Here is a 20,674-nt window from a genome sequence, read left to right as displayed (position 1 = left end):
GGAGGGCGACAAAAATGGTGAAGGGTCTGGAAACCATGCCCTATGAGGAACGACAGGGAGCTGGGGATGTTTAGCCTGGAGAAAAGAAGGTTAAGAGGTGATATGATAGCCCTGTTTAAATATTTGAAAGGATGTCATATTGAAGAGGGAGGAAGCTTGTTTTCTGCTGCTCCAGAGAACAGGACGCGGAACAATGGATGCAAACTACAGGAAAAGAGATTCCACCTGAACATTAGGAGGAACTTCCTGACAGTAAGGGCTGTTCGACAGTGGAACACACTCCCTCGGAGGGTGATAGAGTCTCCTTCCTTGGAGGTCTTTAAGCAGAGGCTGGATGGCCATCTGTCAGGGATGCTTTGATTGTGATTTCCTGCATGGCAGGGGGTTGGACTGGATGGCCCTAGTGGTCTCTTCCAACTCTACGATTCTATGATTCTATGATCTTGTCTTCCTCTGAGGCTGAGAGAGGTTTCCCAGTCAGTTTCCACAGCCGAGCAGGGATTCAAACCATGGCCTCCAAGTGTCCTAGTCCAACACTCAAACCACTATACCACACTGATCCATACTACCTTATCTTAATGTTAATTTCACAGTGAAAGTAACATGGACTGAAGATGGGTTAATGTACATCAAGAGCCAGATTAACATCAGAGTTCATTTAAAAATATCTCATGGTAAAGACATATTGCATGCTTTAAAACTACACAAAAATTGTCTAAATTGAAAGTTTGTGTTTCATTTCATCAAGACATTGGTCAAATAAAAGACATTAACATTTTTTGCTCTTTCATAGCTGTCTAAAAGTGGCGGTCTGCCGGCAGCGCCAGTTGCTGCGTCCGGGAACCGCAGCGACCAAACCACACAATTCCCAGGCACAGCCGAAAAGAAGCGCCAAAATGGCGCTTCTTTTTGCGCCCTGGAAGTGGTGCTATGAGGCACTAGTCGCGCACTCGCGGTGCCACTTCCGGTTTGTGACGTCCAGATGATATGCGTCCGCAACATCAAGATGGCGGCTCCCGTGTGGACGGGCGCCACCATTTTGTACGGACACAGTCCGTACTAGGATTGAGGGGCATCTAGAATAGACGCCCCTTTCTAACCCTAGCACGCCCCCTTCCTAACCATAACACGTATTTTCGGCACATGTGTAACATGCCTCTGTTTCTATACCATGAGGTATAGAATGAGCTGGGAAACAGGCTAACTATGGGGCTCGACAGACCCTCCTGAAATCACGGCCTGAAGCCGTCCATTTCTACTCCAGAGGAACGCTGCTGCAGCAGCCAAACCGCACGGCGTTCCTCTGCTCCTAAAAGAACCCATTTTCCCCGTGTTCTTTTAGGAGTGCGCTTCTGACGATGTCGGAGCACCACTGGCTGGTGCATGTCAATGACGCGAGTGCGGCACCACGACATGCAGACGCAGCACCACACTTGCATCATCATGGCAGCCCCCATATGGACGGGAGGCCACCATGACGGCGGCGTTCGTACAGATTAGGGTTCAGGAGCATGTGGTTGGTGCGTGCTCCCGAACCCTAAAATCGCTGGGAGGACGCCGCTTCAAGTCTATCTGTCTCAGGCCTTAATAAACCAAGAATCAGACACAGTGGAGGGCATGAGTGTGGCCCAGGTCTCCATAACTTCGAGTCTAGTTTATTTCTGTTAGGCTTCACTACCCCTTTTTGCCCTTCTCTGAAAGAACAGGAGGATTTTCCTAAATACTTCTGATGCTTTCTCTGTTGTGTATTTAAAACTTTCCAATCTCATAAAACAAGTGTCTAATAGAAGAGTGGATTTTACTAATACACTACTAGAATGACAATACATATAACCTTTATAAACTACAGTGGGCCTTTGGTTACCTGCTGGGGTTTGGTTCCAGGAGCCCACATGGTTACCAAAATTTGTGGATACTCAAGTCCTGCTATATACAATGGAGCAATAAAATGGTGTCCCATGATATAAAATGGCAAAATCAAGGTTTGCTTTTTGAATTCATTTTTTAAAAATGTTTTCAAGCTGTGGATGGTTGAATCCGTGGATGAAGAATCTGTGGATATAGAGGGCCAAATGTATTTGGAAACACTGATTAAATTTTGTTTGGCTTGTGAATATATTCTTTTTTTTTTTCATTTTTAAAAAAAGAGTGTTCAATTTCTGACTGCAATTAAATATGTAGCACTTGGAATACTTTGTTTTGTCCAAGAAGCACACTGGTCTTTGTACATATTTCTGGTGCTCTGGGGTCTCACATCTTATCAGGCCAAGGACTAAAAGATTCCCCTTCTACTCAGGCTGCCAATACTATTGGTACGATTTGTGGTAGAATGCCCTGTGGAGATAAAGTTACCAGGGAACAAAAGCAAATTATATCACATTTCTCTCAAGATCCTGGTGCTCTATAGCCAGGATCCTGTAAAGTCACAGATCTTCCATAATAGACCATTCTACAGGACGTATATGGCTCCAAACCATTTATTATTTGAAAGCCTGTTTTCTGTAGACCCCACGGATTGAAAGCAGTACAAAAGGAATGACTTGGACAGTCACCTGTCCTATGTCACAGGCAACTGTCTAGACCACCCTCCCATAGGCTGTTTGTACCTTGCTCCCACTGTCCCAGGCTAAAGTTTTGATAAACAGAGATGGTGGCCTCTTTATCCAGTCATAACTGCTGCCAGATGTTTTGTCTTTTCCTCATTACTGGCCCTGGTTTTTCTTCTTCCCATCACCACCAGCATAACTTCACCAGTGAAACCAACAGGAACCTGGCCTTAGGACCATACACTTGGAGGTGCTCCACTTTCACCATGAATGGCACTCCCAAAAACAGCAGCAGAATTACACTATCTCATTATCATATAATTATAATTATAATTTATATTTTCCACCTCTCCCTGTAGATCAAGGTGGGATTAGATCAATAAAATAAAAATTACAATACAATATAAAATATAATCAATAAAATATTAACATTAGTATTAATTCAATAAAATAGCTAGATCGTCATCTAGTCATCCAAATTTAATAAATGATAATCAGGAGCGGAGCTTTTCCTAAGATCTCCCATAAAAGGCCAGGTGGGTAAGCCCACCAGAAGAGAGCCGTCTTAAGTGCCTTCTTGAAGGCATCTAAGGTGCTGATAAGACGGATCTCTTCCGGTAAGCTGTTCCACAATTTAGGGGCCGCAACAGTGAACACTCTGTGGGAAGTTGTTATTAACCTGGTCTTATGGTACTCTAATAATTTCTTCCCTGATGTTCTGAGAGTGCCGGGCGGATTGTGTAGGGAGAGGCGTTCCTTCAAGTAACTCGGGCTCAAGCCATGTAGGGCTTTAAAGGTAATAACCAACACTTTGTATTGCGCCCGGAAGCTAATCGGCAGCCAGTGAAGAGATTTTAGCACAGGCATTATATGGTCCAATCTAGGTGTTCCAGTGACCAATCTGGCTGCTGCATTTTGAACCAAATGAAGCTTCCAAACTTGGTACAAGGGTATTCCCATGTAGAGAGCATTACAGAAATCTAAATGAGAGATTACCAGTGCATGCACCACTGCTTCAAGGTCCATTTGGTCCAGGTAGGGGCGCAGTTGGCGTATCAACCGAAGCTGGTACCAAGCACTCCTGGCCATCGCATTCACTTGAGATGATAACTGTAGAGATGAATCCAGGAGTACTCCCAAACTGCGAACTTTGTCCTTTAGGGAAAGTGTGACCCTGTCCAGGACTGGTTGACAAATCTCCTTCCCCGGACTTGGGTACCTATTCCAAGTACCTTCATTTTCTCTGGATTCAGCTTGAGTTTGTTTTCCCTCATCCAGCCCATTGCTGATCCAAGGCAGGCATCCAGATGAGAGATGCCATCCTTAGTCACTGTGGCAGTCGGAGGCATAGAGAAGCATATCTGGGTGTCATCAACGTACTGATAACACCGCGCCCCATGTCTCCAGATGATCTCACCCAGCGGCTTCATGTAAATGTTAAATAGCATGGGGGACAGAATGGCACCCTGTGGCCAGATGTCTGCTCTCTTTTAGAAGAGCAACTGGCCCCCAGCATCACCATCTGGAATCTGCCTGAGAGGTAGGAATGGAGCTACTGGAGCACAGTGCCCCCAATACCTAACTCCCTCAGGAGTTCCAGAAGGATACCATGGTCTAATGATGGATCTCCAAAATGTGATGGTGATCCAAAGCTGGCATCCTTGCTTCATATGTAACAAAGGAAAAGTAAAAATGCTAATGGAAGGTAACAATCCTGAATTAGCAAACCCTGTCATAGCAGGGTCCAAATATTTAGAGCCGCTTCAGTCTTTTACACGGCTGAGCTACTACATGACTGCAACTGGTCAGGCACATTAAATGGACAGTGAAGCTCTACATCCCCCAATATTTGATGGAAAAACACACAGCATGGACACATAGGTACTCACAGCTTCTTACTGGATCTTGTTGAGTTTGGAGGGAAACACATCATTCCTTCACACTTTGTAACTATGCCCTACAAACATATCTAGAAATTTTACATACTTCCTGAAGCGTGGAGGCTGTGACTATTTATTTACTTGCTATAGAATAGTGAAGAAAATAAACTTTCATTTCTTCAGGTGTTTTAGGGCTGAGTTCTGATGGAAACCTTGCAGGATCCTGAGCACATGAATAAAGTTTTGAATGTTGGAGCAATATTGTGGTTAGGCACCAGGTTCAACTATCAACCCATCCATAGGCTCCCTACTACATGTCCTTCTTAAACTGCACCTGCACCGCAGATATAATTAACACCGCTTTAATAGTCATGCCTCAATGCTATGTTATCCTGGGATTTGTAGTTTGTTGTGGCACTAGAACATTCTGACAGAGAATGCTAAATATCTCACATACTGAAGCCAATATAAACATTGAGTGATCCTAGTTTAAAGCCCAAATGGCTTGGGCCCGAATTACTTGAGGGAACGCCTCTCCCTGCACAATCTGCCCCGCACCCTCAGGACAACAGAGAAGAATCTGTTGGACTACCTAAAGGTCAGAGTAACAGTTACTTCCAAAAGAGCATATACTGCTATGGCCCCCAGGTTATGGAACAATCTGCCGGAGGAGAGCCGTCTCTTCACGACCCTAGATGCCTTTAAGAAGGCACTAAAGAGGATCTCTTCCGGTGGGCATACCCACCTGACCTTCTATAAAGAACTTTAGGAAACCCCATTTCCGGTCATAACAGCATAACTGCCCGCTGCCCTGCGATTACTGTAATTGAAATTTTTATACTTTGTGCTCTTTTTATGATATGTATTTTACACATGATTGCCTGTATGGAGATTTTTGGTTGTAATCCCGCTTTGATCAGTGGGAGAAGCAGGAAAATACAAAGAAACTTATTATTATTATTATTATTATTATTATTATTATTATTTAAATATAATTTATCAGTCCTAACTAAAGACAGGCACATATAGATTTATGTGGTCAAGTTAATCATGTGCTTTACTCTCATCAGCCAAAATCAATCAGACAGGCTGCTATCACACTGATGGATTAATGCAGTTTGACCCTGCTTTAACTGTCATGGCTGCATCCTGTTGTGGAATCCAGAGCTCTCTCACAGAGAAGGCTAAATAGCTGAAAAAACTACAGACCCCAGAATTCCATAGTATTGAGCTATGATTGTTGAAATGTTGTCAAACTGCATTATTTCTGCAGTGTAGCTGCAGCCTTAGATACCGGTAACCCTTATCCTTTCATCTTAAAATTCATATGTATAATATAGATAATAGTACCTTACAGGGCTGATTCAAGGTGGGGTCTTCTCCAACCTGGCATCCTCCAGATGTGTTGGACTATAGCTTCCATCATCCTGGTACACTGGCAGGAGATGATGGACATTGTAGTCCAGCAGATTTTAAGGAGCCCAGGTGAAAGATGGCTGATTTAAGAATTAGTCAAGATGTAACAAAAGCATTAAAAACCCTCTCAATCTTTATTACTCAACATTCTACTGTTCCAAGGTTAATAATATTCACACTATTGTTTATATTATTCTAACTCTTGCATTCCAAATTGAAAATAGGCTTATTTAAGAACAAGTACGCACAAAATGAAGCTGCACAAGCAATTATAAATGTTTAATATTTTGCAAATTTTAGCTTTCGAACTCAGAAGGATATTTTAAGAGAAGCAGCAAATAGTACTGTTTTAAGTAATTTCATTCTAGATAACACCATATGATTTCTTTGACACTTCTTCATAATTTTTACTTTCTTGGAACCAAGGAAATATAACAGATATAAGAGCCATGTGGTGCATTGGCTCAAAAGGCTAATGAGAAGAGAAGGAGCCCTCCCTCCATGGCAACTGCAATCGTCCAGCCTGGATGGAGTGAGGGGGCGGAAAGGGGCTAATTTTGAATTTTTATTGTATTCTGTGTGTATTTTTATTGCTGTAACCCGCCCGGAGGTGATTGGGCAGGCTATAAATAAATAATTTATAATAATAATAATAATAGTAATTGTTATTATTATTATTATTGCTATATTAGCCTGTATTAATAGGAACATGGTTTCTATGCCTCAGGAACTCAGTTTTGCTCCCATTGTCATTGTTGTTACTTTATTTGGAATATTGTGTTCACTACAATGGATCACAGCTTCATTCACACATATCAAATTTGAAAAGGATCCAACTCCCAGAAGCCCCAGACAACTTGTCCAAAAGGAATTTTGCAATTGAAGTAGAAAACAGCTGGAGGACCAATATTTGGAAACAACTGATGTAAAACAACTATAATCTTAGCTATCTTTCAGTTACTATTCTCCTATTCAATACATTGTATAATTTGGCCCATGAGAAATCCTCATCTGGACAGAGAAATGTCATCCAATAACTAACTTATTTAGGGATTTCTGAGATATTAATAGAAGATTATGATGATGCCCAGATGCTTATCTTTGGGGCAGAGGAAGAAGATGTGCACTTTTATCCTTCTTGTTCAGTTAGAAACAGTATTTTCCTTTAACAACTGTCATGGGGAGCTTAGGATTTATAAATTTGAATTTAATGTTTACCTAGCACCCAAATCTGCTTTCCTTCTTGTGGGGCAAAAGTGCATATTAGTTCACCATTTTTCACGCTTCCTAATATACTAAAGCAGACCACACTGTTAAATCAATTTCTCAGCTATTACCCTTTAAAAATCCCTCTTCAAACTCCTCACCCACCCATATTAGCCTTCTAGTAATAAACCTTCATTAGATCCTAGCTTTCTGTGCTCCTTGGGATTCATGCTACACTCTCCATTAGGAGAGGGAAAGACTTTTCATCCTTTACTGAGCAACTGTTGTTTATCTGGTTTCCTAGGCAGTACATAATGTATGACCAAACTCACTACAACACAAGGTAGGGCAGGGGTTGAAAGTTAAAGCCAACATCTTTCTGTTTGCTTATTTGGTTAAAATTATGTGTCTCTGTGTGTATATGTTCCTGTGTGAACAGAACTTATGATGACTTACAACTCAAAATTAAACTGTTATAATTTGGGGGGAGTTAAGTAGCCCACGATTAGAAGGTGGCAGAGCGGATACAAAGTATCTCAGTTTATTTCTTTTCTTTACAGTACTGAGAACAGCCTTCCCAAATATACTGGAGTATGTTGTTCTACAGTCTCCATCACCCTTTAGTCAGCAGGGACAATGTGGAGAGAGATCTATTGAATCCTGCTTCTCTGGTCAGGAGATGGTGGTAGAGATTGATTTAATGTATATCCCACTCTGAAATGTCCACTCAATTTAAGTAGCATTCACCAACCCCAGCTTCCCAGTGGTATAATCATTCTATTTAATGTGGTTAACCTAGTTAGCCCCATGGGTGCAAAAGTAAGAACTCTCTGAAAGAGCCCTAGGATATTACATGTAACCTTCACATCAGGGAATGATACTGAAGGAAAGTCTCAGACCAAGTTAGAAACTCAAGAAAAGTTCCCTGAGAAAAGTGGGTAACGTGGCATAGAAGAGTCTTGAGCTAACATCACAACTGATATTTTGATTAATGTAATTCTGATTTAATTGTTATTTTAAGTGGGGGAGGGTAGATGGGAATTTGTGTATTTTTTTTTTTACTGTAAGCCGCCTAGTTCCTAATCAGAGTAGGCGGGATATAAATAAAAGATTATTATTATTATTATTATTATTATTATTATTACTCTGCCAATCTCACTAGAATCTCACTTTGTCTGCATAGTGAACCACAACAAATTATTTTTAAGGGACAGGCAGAATGTAGAAATTAGTGCAGCAACTGGATTGCAAACAGTGAATTTTCTACTTGCACAGTTCTCACAATTGTGGGGCAGGGAGAAAGAAGATGAGTCATGACTATGGACTGATTTTCTTTATTTGCTTCTGTATTGTATAACTCTTAGGAGTCCATCATCCAGCCGCCTTTCCCTGTGACAGTGGGGGTGGGTCCCAGCCTAGGGAATCTACATAGCCAGCTATTGGGAACTGGGACTGACAACCAGAGATAGTCTGTGTAGCATTAGTTTAGGGGCCCAGTTCTACCATTGGCTGTGAAGATATCCTGGACTCCACCAGCAAAAGGGCTGGAATGCTTCTCTGCTGTATACCTTGAGCTGTATGATTTATCACCAACAAGGCAACAGATGCTGTTTGATCTTGAAAGCTAAGAAGGGTTACACCTGGTTAGTATTTGATTGGGAGATTGCCAAGAAATACCAATAGCTATATTTCAAAGAAAGGCAATGGCAAATCACCTCTGACTATTCCTTGCCTAACAAAGTCCTATGAAATTACTAGAGTCACAATAAGTCAACAGACAACTTGAAGGCATATACACACACACATAGCAGTAATATGTGTTTGCATTTCGCATCAAATGAAGTCTTGGGGAGACTTAGAATTATACCTGTTTCCAGAACAGAACATACCTATTCCACTGGACATGACATCAAGGCCTTAACAAGGAAGGTTTATTTTTCCAGATCAAATGATACTACTAAAGTTACAACTCTGTTTAGAGGCTCTTCCTGAAGAAAGAACATGAATACTGTTAAGACAGATGGGCCATGCAGTGCCATCATGTGTCATCATCATGCACTTTAACTCTTTGCACAGTTGACAATGACAATGGTATTTTTAATGTCATCATGTACATTAACTTTTTTCACAATATGCCCGACCACCCATATTGAAGAGGGAGGGCTGCAGTGGCTTCTTATCAAGGGCAAGTGAAATTTACAGTTTTTAGTCACATGTTCAAGATAAAGCAGTGTTCCTGGCTCTCTGGAGGCTTATTCTCATTTTCTAGCAAGCGAAAACTTTCTGTAACTTCTCTGTTCAAAAGAGGGAGAAGAAACCAGAGATGATACTGGCAGGAAAATCCAGTGTAGGATTGTGATTAGCGTATCAGACTGGGACATGGAAGATTCATGGCTTTTGGGAGACTAGAAATTAAAACACACTGGGTGATGCTGGGCCAGTACTATTTTTCACAGCCTGGCCTACTTCAGGATTGCAAGAATAATGACGAGTGCTGGGGTGGGGGGCGCAAAGGAGAATGATTTACCCCATCGTGAGCCAATGGGAGGGAAAGCAGTGATATAACTGTAATTAGTGTACGGTTAAGTGACAAATAATAAATAGCTTGATGAGATACATAAATTCAGACATAGTGATTCTATAATGCTGCAATAGGTCTAATTCCTTCCTATACAATTTTCCCCACCGCCACTCCCACAAGTGGTAGTGAATGCAAACAGCACAAACAGCATTGAAAATATGAGCCTGCAGTCCTGGCAAAAGAGCAGCTTTGGAAAATTCTCTCTCGAGCATATTGCTCAACACAGACATCTGTTCTGTAAGAACCTTAGACAGGTCCTACATAAAGAACCTGGATATTCAACATATGGCTCTGACAGGAACTGAAAGGCAGCCAACAGCTTTGCAGTAGGCACTTGGGACTGGCATGAAGAAGAACAAACGTGGCTATGATTGACACCACAGTGCAGGGCATTTTGGAGAGAGGTTAGAAGAGAATTAGCAGCTTGTTATACAGGCAGTGATGGGGAAAGAGGAAAGATCTTTGGACTGGCATTCAACCAACAAGGTAGGAGATTGCACTGCAAATCAGCAAGTAGGGTTAATTTTCAATAGAATTGGAGTCCAGCTCATGGCTCTCCCTGCAGGTGCTGTCTAAAACATTTAGGATATCAGCAATGAAAGGTTGTACTTTGTTCTGCCTTATCAGGAATGCATCCACTATTCATTTGTTACTGTGACAGGGCATATTAAAAAACTTACTGGTGTTTTGAAGGTATTGACATAGAAACTGAAGTGAAACTGAGACAATTGTGCAAGTAGTGAGACAACTATGCCGGAAAATAAGTTCCTACTTAAGACCTATCTTGTATACCAACAGATAGTGTAAGCATGTGGACCCCCAAAATGTACCTGGAAATGGCACTGCAGCTATGGACACCTCTCCTCCCATCCAAGTCTACCTGCTCCCTCAGTCTTTATATTAGTTTTAAAATGTAGTTGTTTGTGAGACCAAGATAAAGCAAAACACCAGTCTCCACCTTTACTATCAAAGATGCCTTCATCCACCCAATGGCTTAAATGCACTTCTCAGAAAAGAAGGTGGGCAAAGGGCTTTGTGGTTTGTTTTGTAATATACTAGTGCCAAGGAAAAAGGTGTTTTTAAAAATAAAATTGCCATTGCAACTTGGCAAGCTGTGGGTATATGGGGACTGCTTGTCTGTGCTAGGCATTTTCCTTAAGCAATGTCCTAGAAAGTGCAACCATTTGCTCAATGGTATTTATGCCATCATAGAAAACCAACAAGATTCCAGCCAATGTAACCACCTCCAGTGAGACGAAACTAATAGAATGTTAGGCTAACAACAAGTTCTTGATGTTCCATTAATATGTTTCTATGCCAGCATGCCTACCTTTCTTTTGCTAGGAGACACTATTTATGTTAAGATACCATTTCTATATGTTATTTTAAGGCAATATAAAATACCTAAAATATCTTAGCAAATCTGTTGTCTTACAGCCTTTGGCAGAAAAGATTGTTGTGTGCTTTCAAATCATTTCTGACATAGTGAACCTATGGCAAACGTATAGTGGGATTTTCTTGTCATGATTTGTTCCAAGGAAGTTTGCCATTGCCTGCCTCCGAGGATGAGAGAGCGTGACTTCCCCAAGGTCATACAATGGACTTCCATGGTCACACAGGAATTCAAATCCCGGTTTCCCAGTGTCCTAGTTGAACACTCAAACCACTATACCACGTTGAGTCCCACCTAGCAAATCTGAAGTCTTATAATCTTTGGCAGCATGCAGGAACTCCACCTGTAGAACACTAAATATCCATTGCAGCTGCAGACTTGACAACTCCCATATACCATTCTGTCAGATGGAACTAGATGGAACAAGCAGTGCTCAGCAAAGTTCAGCTGAAGCCATTGATCTGATGGGAGTAGCAGACATTGCATATATAGATCTGTCACTGGCAGCAGCCCAAAAGCGCTTGTGCACTCTGCCAGCTCACAAAGGCAGCTGAGTTGATGCTGTAGGGCAACAGTGGACACCTTGAAAACATGCAAAGAAGAGCCTAGTCTAGTGGCCAGACAGCTCAGTGGGGATCCTATGATGGCATTTTCAGACAGAGAAGAGCGCCTGTGAACACCAGTCTATGGAAATAACAAGAGTTCCTTCTTACTCAATTGCAGGGCAAAAGTTAACAAAACCTCCTACATTGTCCTCTGTAGTTGGTACCTCAAGGAATACTGCATAGTTGCTCACTTCTGGACCTTCTCTAGTTCACATATATTCTTTAGACGATAGGAAATCAGATGCACATCGAGTCTGATTATTGAGGAACACCTCAACAATGCAGCTGCAAAAACAATCAAGTCATTTCCGTCTTAAGATGACGGGGTTTCTTAGTAAGATTTTTCAGAGGGGGTTTGCCTTTGCCCCCTTCAGAGGTTGAGAGGGTGTGACTTGACCAAGGTCACCCAGTAGGAACTATGATTGTATAAAATTAACATATTTATTACCACATGAGCTTCATGGTGTAAGAAAGCTGTTTGCCTTTTAGGTCATCACAGCACTCTTTGGTGTTTTTTTTACTACAAATGCCTGCCATGGCTATCATTTTGGAAACTGTTACAATAAAATGGCATGTTCAATGGCCCAAATCTATCATGACCCTAGTAGAAGAGCCAAGATTTTCAGTCTCACTACCCTCCCTCGATTATATCATTGTAGCCTTATTTTGTGCTCATGAACTGCTCTAGAGAGCCTCCAACCCTCCACAGGCAGTGTTTCAGATAGGTGACCAAAAGAGAGAAGGCTTGTGTTCTTCCAACTTGTGGAAACTGCTTCAAATTACATCAATTGCTTTGATGTAATGCTAATATTGAGTATTATCCAATATCTAAGAATGATTTCATAAAAATATTTTCCTTGTCAGAGGCCCTTGGTTGTTGTTAGTAGTGCATGCTTTTAATTCTTTGTATATTCTTCTCAAATTACCAGACACTTGTATAAAGCAGTAGACCTTTTAGCAAGGTTTCTTGATCAATCTTAAAAGATATGCTGATGATGTAGGTTGTGATTGTTAACACTTACTCCTACCAGTGAGAGGTTAATGAGTGCCAGAGACCTCACCAGCGAAGGTTAATCCATCACTGAGAAAGGATGCTAAGAGAGACACATGTAAATCCAAGATCCTAGGAGGCAGAGGTGAAAGCAGAAATGCACAAGCATCAGTTTATTTTGAAATAATCACTTAAAATCTCCCATCTCAAACAAAACAGTCATTTCCCACACAAAATGCTTCCCCTGGGAGCTTCTGGTAGCTTGCTGATTCAGCTATCTACACAACAGATTGTGCCATTAGGGGGTGGATATGTACAGAAATGGCTCAAACCACAGATAACAAGCAGCTATTTAAGGGAGCTTGTAATGGGAAAGAGAAGTGAAAAAAGGTTACTATTGTAAGCTCCAGCATCTGATACTTAATGTCAGGGGAGGAACTGAAGGCATTTGCATTCAGAGTATGAATGAAGATGTAACACACTATTCTGAGAATTAGATATGCCTTGCTTGAAACAGTGAAAAGAAGATCAACTTCCCAATTTTGATGAACTGATATTTAGAACATAGAGCATAGCACCACTCTGAATTTTACTGCTGTGCAGGCAACTCCAAGTACTTCTCGATAAAGTGTAAATGTCCCTTTTTTTCAGCCTGATTTTGATACAAAATGGCCTTGGCCACCATCCTAGATATTCTCCTCTATTAGGAGACAGAAGCAACATGTGTTTGCTAATTATTCTAGGCTTCTTGACAGGTTTTGAAACCATTAACCATGGAATGTTTCATTATAAACTCTCTGGTTGTGGATTGGGAGACAGCACGTTCCAGTGGTTTCATCCCTAACTGCAGAGCTGATTGCAGGCACTGCTGGAAGACTACTGCTTGGCTCTGTGGTACTTTTGCTGTGGATTTTCATCTTGTGCCCCCTGTTTTTCAATATATACCTAACGGTACTACACGAGTAATGTAAGGATTCCCCTTTACATCTGATTTAGGTATAGTAGCATAAGTGTTAAATCAGTATCCAATATTAATGGACTGAATGAGGACCAATAAATTCCATTCTATCAGTTTTGAGATATAAATGATGGTGGTTTATCTACTTAGATAAATGAGGTTCAATCTAGACAGAATGCCATCCCTCATAAAGTATCATACTCAGACTGGGAGTGCACATTGATCCACTTTTGTGACTTGACTTTTATGCATGGAGTGCCTTCTACCAGCTATGACTGGTACATCAGAAATGGCCTTTTTGCAGAGTCCCAGTGTGATCATTTACTGGTAATCCTCAAGTTAGATTACTGTAATACCTTTCGTGTTGACTAAAATTGTGAAGGGTCTGGAAACCATGCCCTATGAGGAACGCCTGAAGAAGAGATGGTTAAGAGGTGATATGATAGCCCTGTTTAAATACTTGAAGGGATGTCACATTGAGGAGAGAGCTAGCTAGTTTTCTGCTGCTCCAGAGACTAGGGCCCGGAGCAATGGACCTCCAAGGAAGGAGACTCCACCACACTCCGAGGGAGTGTGTTCCACTGTCGAACAGCCCTTACTCTCAGGAACTTCCTCCTAATGTTGAGGTGGAATCTCTTTTCCTGGAGCTTGCATCCATTGCTCCGGGTCCTGTTCTCTGGAGCAGCAGAAAACAAGCTTGCTCCCTCCTCAACATGACATCCTTTCAAATATTTAAACACGGCTATCACATCACCTCTTAACCTTCTTTTCTCCAGGCTAAACATCCCCTGCTCCCTAAGTTGTTCCTCATAGGATATGGTTTCCACACTCTTCACCATTTTAGTCGCCCTCCTTTGGACACGCTCCAGCTTCTCAATGTCCTTTTTGATTTGTGGTACCCAGAACTGGACACAATATTCCAGATGGGGCCTGACCAGAGCAGAATATAGTGGCACTATTACTTCTCTCGATCTAGACACTATATTTCTATTGATGCAGCCTAAAATAGCATTGGCCTTTTTAGCTGCCGCATCACACTGTTCACTCATGTTCAACTTGTGGTCTACTTGGACTCCTAGATCCCTTTCACATGTAGTTTCATTCAGCCAGGTGTCCCCCATCCTATATCTGTGCATTGCATTTTTCTGCCCTATGTGCAGTTCCTTACAATTCTCCGTGTTGAATTTCATTTTGTTAGCTTTGGCCCAGCTTTCTAGTCTATTCAGGTCATTTTGAATTTTGATCCTGTCCTCTGGAGTATTAGATACTCCACCTAATTTGGTGTCATCTGCAAATTTGATAAATATGCCTCCAATTCTGTCATCCAAGTCATTGAGAAAGATGTTGATTAGCACTGGGCCCAGGACAGAGCCCTGTGGGACCCCACTGGTCACTTCTCTCCAGGATGAAAAGGAGCCATTGTTGAATACCCTTTGAGTTTGGCCGGTCAACCAATTACAATTCCATGTAACAGTTACCTTGTCTAGCTCACATTTTACAAGCTTGTTTGCAAAAATGTCATGAGAAACCTTGTCAAAGGCCTTAGTGAAATCAAGATATACTATATCCACAGCATTCCCTTCATCTACCAAGCTGGTAATTTTATCAAAGAAAGAGATAAGATTTGTCTGGCATGACTTGTTTCTTTGAAACCCATGTAGACTTTTTGTGATTATGGCATTGCCTTCTTGAGAGTAAGGGCTGTTCGACAGTGGAATACACTCCCTCGGAGTGCAGTGGAGTCTCCTTCCTTAGAGGTCTTTAAACAGAGGCTGGATGGCCATCTGTCGGGGATGTTTTGATTGAGATTTCCTGCATAGCAGGGGGTTGGACTGGATGACCCTTGTGGTCTCTTCCAACTCTATTATTCTATGAAACAGATTTATTTAAAAATACTACTACAAAGGTGCAAACTGGGACAGGTCCAATGGGAGTTTTTTTCACCAGCATCTGAACAGTTCTACTGGTCACAGAATCATAGAATCGTAGAGTTGGAAGACACCACAACGGCCATCCAGTCCAACCCCTTGCCATGCAAGGAACTCTCAATCAAAGCATCCCCGACAGTTGGCCATCCAGCCTCTGTTTAAAGACCTCCAAGAAAGGAGACTCCACCACTCTCCGAGGGAGTGTGTTCCACTGTCGAACAGCCCTTACTGTCAGGAAGTTCCTCCTAATGTTGAGGTAGAATCTCTTTTCCTGTAGCTTACATCCTCAGTTTTGTCCTCAGTTTGCTTCCAAGCACAAACAGCCAATGCTGATCGTCAAAGCCTTACATGGCTCCCATGAGCACATGCCCTGAGGTAATCTTTGAAGGTCCAAGTGTCCCCAAATTTGAAATGATGAGGACAGCTCCTGAGGAATTGGGTCCCCCCTCTTGTGGAATTATCCATGTATTGAGACTCCCTTAATGTCCATTCTTCTGTCCTTTCAGGACCTAGCAAAGAACCTTTTAAAAGCTAATGAAAATGAACTCTCTGCAGCAATGTTCTAGTAGGAAGATGAAGATTTTTCTCTCTCATGAAAGGCTGCTGACCCAGGAGAACAATCAGGGAATGTAACCAAAGGTGGACAGGGCTGCAATGTTGCAATACTGCAGTGCGCACACACACACTTTCCCTCTCTATGCCACCCTATCTTCTCTATACCCCCCATTCATGCATGCATGTGTAGACACAAAGAAAGGACTTGAGGGAAAGCACAACTCTTGGCATAACTTTCTACCAACTGATATTCAAAGGCATACAGAATATGAAGCAGACAAATCATGGCCCACAGTATACTGTTGTACTGCAATTCCTGCTAACTCAAGCCAGCCTGTCCCCCATGCTGTTTAACATTTACATGAAGCCACTGGGAGAGATCATCTGGAGACATGGGGCGTGGTGTTATCAGTATGTTGATGACACCCAAATATGCTTCTCTATGCCTCCGACTGTTGCAGTGACTAAGGATGGCATCTCTCCTCTGAATGCCTGTCTTGAGTCACTAATGGGCTGGATGAGGGAAAACACACTCAGGTTGAATCCAGAGAAAATGGAGGTACTCGCAATACGTACCCCAGGTCTAGGGGAGGAACTTTGTCATCCTGTCCTGGATGGGGTCACACTTCCCCTAAAGGACGAAATTCGCAGTTTGGGAGTACTCCAGGATCCGTCTCTACAATTGTCATCTCATGTGACGTTCAGGAGTGCTTGGTACCAACTTCGGTTGATACGCCAATTGCGTCCCTATCTGGACCGAAGGACCGAAAGGACCTTGAAGCAGTAGTGCATGCTCTGGTAATCTCTCGTCTTGATTTCTGTAACGCGCTCTACATGAATCTACCCTTGTATCAAGTTCGGAAGCTTCAATTAGTTCAAAACATGGCAGCCAGATTGGTCACCGGTTCATCAAGGTTTGACCACATAACTCCAATTTTAAAAGATCTTCACTGGCTGCCGATCAGCTTCCGGGTGCAATACAGGGTGTTGGTTATTACCTTTAAAGCCCTACATGGGTTGGGCCTGAGTTACTTGCAGGAATGCCTCTCCCTACATAATTCGCCCTGCACTATTAGAACATCAGGGAAGAATTTGTTGGTATTACATACAACTAGACTAATTTCTACTTCCCAGAAAGCCTTCACGGCAGCTTCTCCAGAACTTTGGAACAGTCTCCCGGAAGAGAGCCATCTTACTACCTCCTTGGAGGTCTTTAAGAGGGCAGTTAAGATGGATCTCTTCCGGTGAGCTTACCCACCTAATCTCTTATAAGATATATTTTTCTATCTCCTTGACCTAAATTGAAACATCTCTCTCCTTTTCGCTTTGATAGTATTGTTTTAACTGTTATCCATTTTTATATTTTATTGTACAATATTGTTGTTTTTATTGTTGTGATTTGCATTTGTATACTGTATATTGATACTGGGCTGTAATCCCGCCTCGATCCAACTGGGAGAGGCGGGAAAATATAAATAAAATTATTATTATATTATTATTATTATTACTAGCACAGCCAAGGTGAGAAAGTGCTGGGAGTTGCAGTCCATGTGGAGGGTTGCACCTTGTCCACCCTGATTTAAATTGACATAAGCATAAAGAACATAATCACGAAAACCTGAAGAAGTTTTAATGTTCTCATTTTCAGGATTAGAAGATGCGAGGGATGCTAATCTAATCTACAGGCAGATGTCCAAATAATCAAGAAACTTGGTTTCCTAATTCATTTGCTAACTACAAAAATGTCAGCTTCTATTCCATTTTCCTCTCCCTTTACAAAAAGAATGGAGTACCTAACCTAGTGTGTTTGATGAATGGTGCCATCTAATCATTTGACAACAGTTTTACTAGTTCAGTGCAATGTATACTTAATCAGTTTCATTCATGCTCAGACATTTGCATAACACAAACATAATACAGAATTTATTCTGCTTTCTGTTAAACTAGTAATACTGTTGTCAAATTATTAGACATTAATTCAAGGGGAATATTCTGGTTGGAAAATACCAACTGGATATAGGCCTTAATCACTGATTGCTTATTTTGTCTACTGGCAATCACAGCTATATATGAATTTTAAAGCCATACCTATTTTCAATGTTAAGCAGATAATGACACCAGCCAATAGAGGACGGCAGTGAGAATATGCAGTCCTAAGTATATACAGGTTGAAGTTTTTAATAGAGCATGATGCAGCCAACAAGTATCGCTTACCCACATATTCAGAGAGGAACACCACAAAGAATGGGGTGACCAGGTCATTAATCCCCTGCACGTAGCCACTGGCTGGGTGTCGGATGGCCCAGATGAACAGGATTCGTTCAAAGATCTAGAGAGGAAGAAGGAAAGCCAGGTACTTGAGTTAGCCATGCTCAGGGAAAGAGAGAGGGAAGTCGGACATGTGCAGGGACAGAATTGTAGGTGGTAAAGGTTAGAAATGTTCATAGGCTAAAGCTGCTGCCACACAGAATTAGTGTAGCTTGACACCACTTTAACTGTCATGGCTCCATCATATGTAATCCTGGAGTTTGTAATCAGTTTTCTGCTGACAGATAAGGCTAAATATCTCACAACCCTACAAATCCAAGAATTCCATAGCATTGAGCCATGAACTACATTAATTCTGCAGTGCAGATGCAACCCCCAAGTCTGGAGTGCTTAGAGGCACAGGCAGACTCAACATGGTTCCTAGGTCAAGATCCAACATAAAGTGCTACGTGTAACCAGTGGAAAGGCAAAAATGATCCAATATATTAGTGAAATCTCTGCATAGGAAGAAATCCTTTTGTTGATTGCTCTGCCTGTTCAGTCACAGATAGGGAAACACATGGAAAGTTAAAAGATAAATAAGGTGTAACTTGGGTATTATCTAACTCCATTTTCACTATAATCACACAATAGCTGATGGTTTACTAGAAGGTCTTTTGCTTTCCTGTCCCTAGATGAATAGTAGTAACCACTAGAAAGGAGGAGAAACTCCATGGAAGCTTGCTCTCTTTTCTGAATTTTCAATTTTTATTTCATAAAGAAGTTCCTACCTCTCTTAAGAAGAAAGAAAACCTATACAGGCAGTACTTTACACACCTGCCAAGTAGTAAACTACATATCTTATTTTAGTAATCCTCTCAATGAACACAAATTACATTAGGATGACAGAGCAGCTCTTAAATATATGTGAGAAAAGAAAATATTATACTTAACAAACTCTTAATGGCTGTAGACTATCTGTGTTTAGATTTTGGGTGCTTCCCACTTTCAACAGTGCCATACATTTTCATTCACATACTGTTTTTTTACCTCTCTTCAAGACCTCTTTCTTGCTCAAGGTCTTGCAAGGATCAGGAATGAAACAAGAATACATCTAGTAAGTGATTTTGCAAGATATTCTGTTTCAGCTGGAAGGGTTTTCAAAAGTTTCATTCCAAATTGTATAACAGAAAATGTAGCATTCACAAAATACTATTTTAGTCATCACTCCCAATTAAAGCAACTTTCAGCTACAAGACCTTCAAGTTCTTGGACAGATTAGTGTGCTAATATATATGATAATGACAGGTTCAAGGATACTGGTAGTAAGTATACACTAGATGGGCTTCCTCTCAATGTTGCTAAACATAACATGCATGCTTCTGTAGTTCAAACTACAGAACTACAAAACTGTAGTGCTCTCAAAATAAATCTAGAGAAATGGGATTGGGGGGGGGGGGAACGGGACTATAGCTCAGAACCAGAGCATATATCTGAAGAAAGAAAATCCTAAATTCAATGCCTGACAAATCCAATTAAAAAGATCAGGAAGCACGTACTGGGAGTGACATCAGCCTTGTACCTTGGAGATCAGCAGTCATCAGAACAGAAAATGCTAGGAAACAGTACATGGCCACTTCCTATGTTGCTACTTCAAAACACTGTGCTCTCCCCTGGCACATAAGACAACCTAATCAAGTCACTGCCAAATTTTCTTAGTTTATATATACCGTTAACCTTACTGAAATCTTATCAAAGGCCATTTGCTTACTGTAGTGATCTTTCTGATTTATCCCTGGTTCATACATTTAAAACCTCCCCATGTGAAATTACCTTGTCACCACAACTACATACCAGGAAAATAATGCATGAACCACTAGGTCATATTGCTGCTTAATGACAATGCATTTGATCATGGCAGGTAAAAAGATTGTTACTGTGTTCACACAAGTCAAGATAAATCAGCCTAGCTACACAGGTTCTTCCACTACATGGTACTGGCAATGATTAGAGAACTACTATCTGGGTTTAGATCTGTTAAATACACAAACCAGGCTCTGATGGCCCTGGATGCTTTTAAATTGAACTCCCCCAAACTGATACTGACAGACAGGCAAGACATTAATATGTTACCGTTTTTTGGTTTCTAGAATATTAAAAACCAGGCAATATCCCCACAAACATGGATATAAAATCCTTGACAAACTTGCTTGCATAGGGTTTTTTAAAACCTTGCAAATTGCTCAGCAATGATTGTCAATGCAATTACAATATATATTTCTCATTAATCATACTCTAAATATGACAGTTTGCTTTGCAGCATTATTAATGACATGAATAATAAAGTGCTTCAGCTTTTAGGTAAACA

General features: G+C 41.3%; 1 protein-coding gene across 3 annotated transcripts in view; it reads right to left on the bottom strand.

Moving 5' to 3' along the window:
- The window catches only part of TBC1D22B (TBC1 domain family member 22B), a 57,498-nt gene that overhangs the window by 11,715 nt on the left and 25,109 nt on the right, over positions 1-20,674 (bottom strand). For all 3 annotated transcript variants that reach the window (XR_006103765.1, XM_042465869.1, XM_042465870.1), the window contains one exon: positions 18,274-18,388. Coding sequence is in view for 2 of the 3 variants with exons in the window: in XM_042465869.1 (XP_042321803.1) it covers positions 18,274-18,388 (115 nt within the window). In the remaining variant the exon portion in view is untranslated. The remainder of the gene's footprint in view (positions 1-18,273; positions 18,389-20,674) is intronic.

The sequence above is a fragment of the Sceloporus undulatus genome, chromosome 4 (assembly GCF_019175285.1).
Source record: "Sceloporus undulatus isolate JIND9_A2432 ecotype Alabama chromosome 4, SceUnd_v1.1, whole genome shotgun sequence".
NCBI classification, from domain to species: domain Eukaryota; kingdom Metazoa; phylum Chordata; class Lepidosauria; order Squamata; family Phrynosomatidae; genus Sceloporus; species Sceloporus undulatus.
Note: the sequence above shows the minus strand (reverse complement) of the source record. Positions and strands in the feature narration are given on the sequence as shown.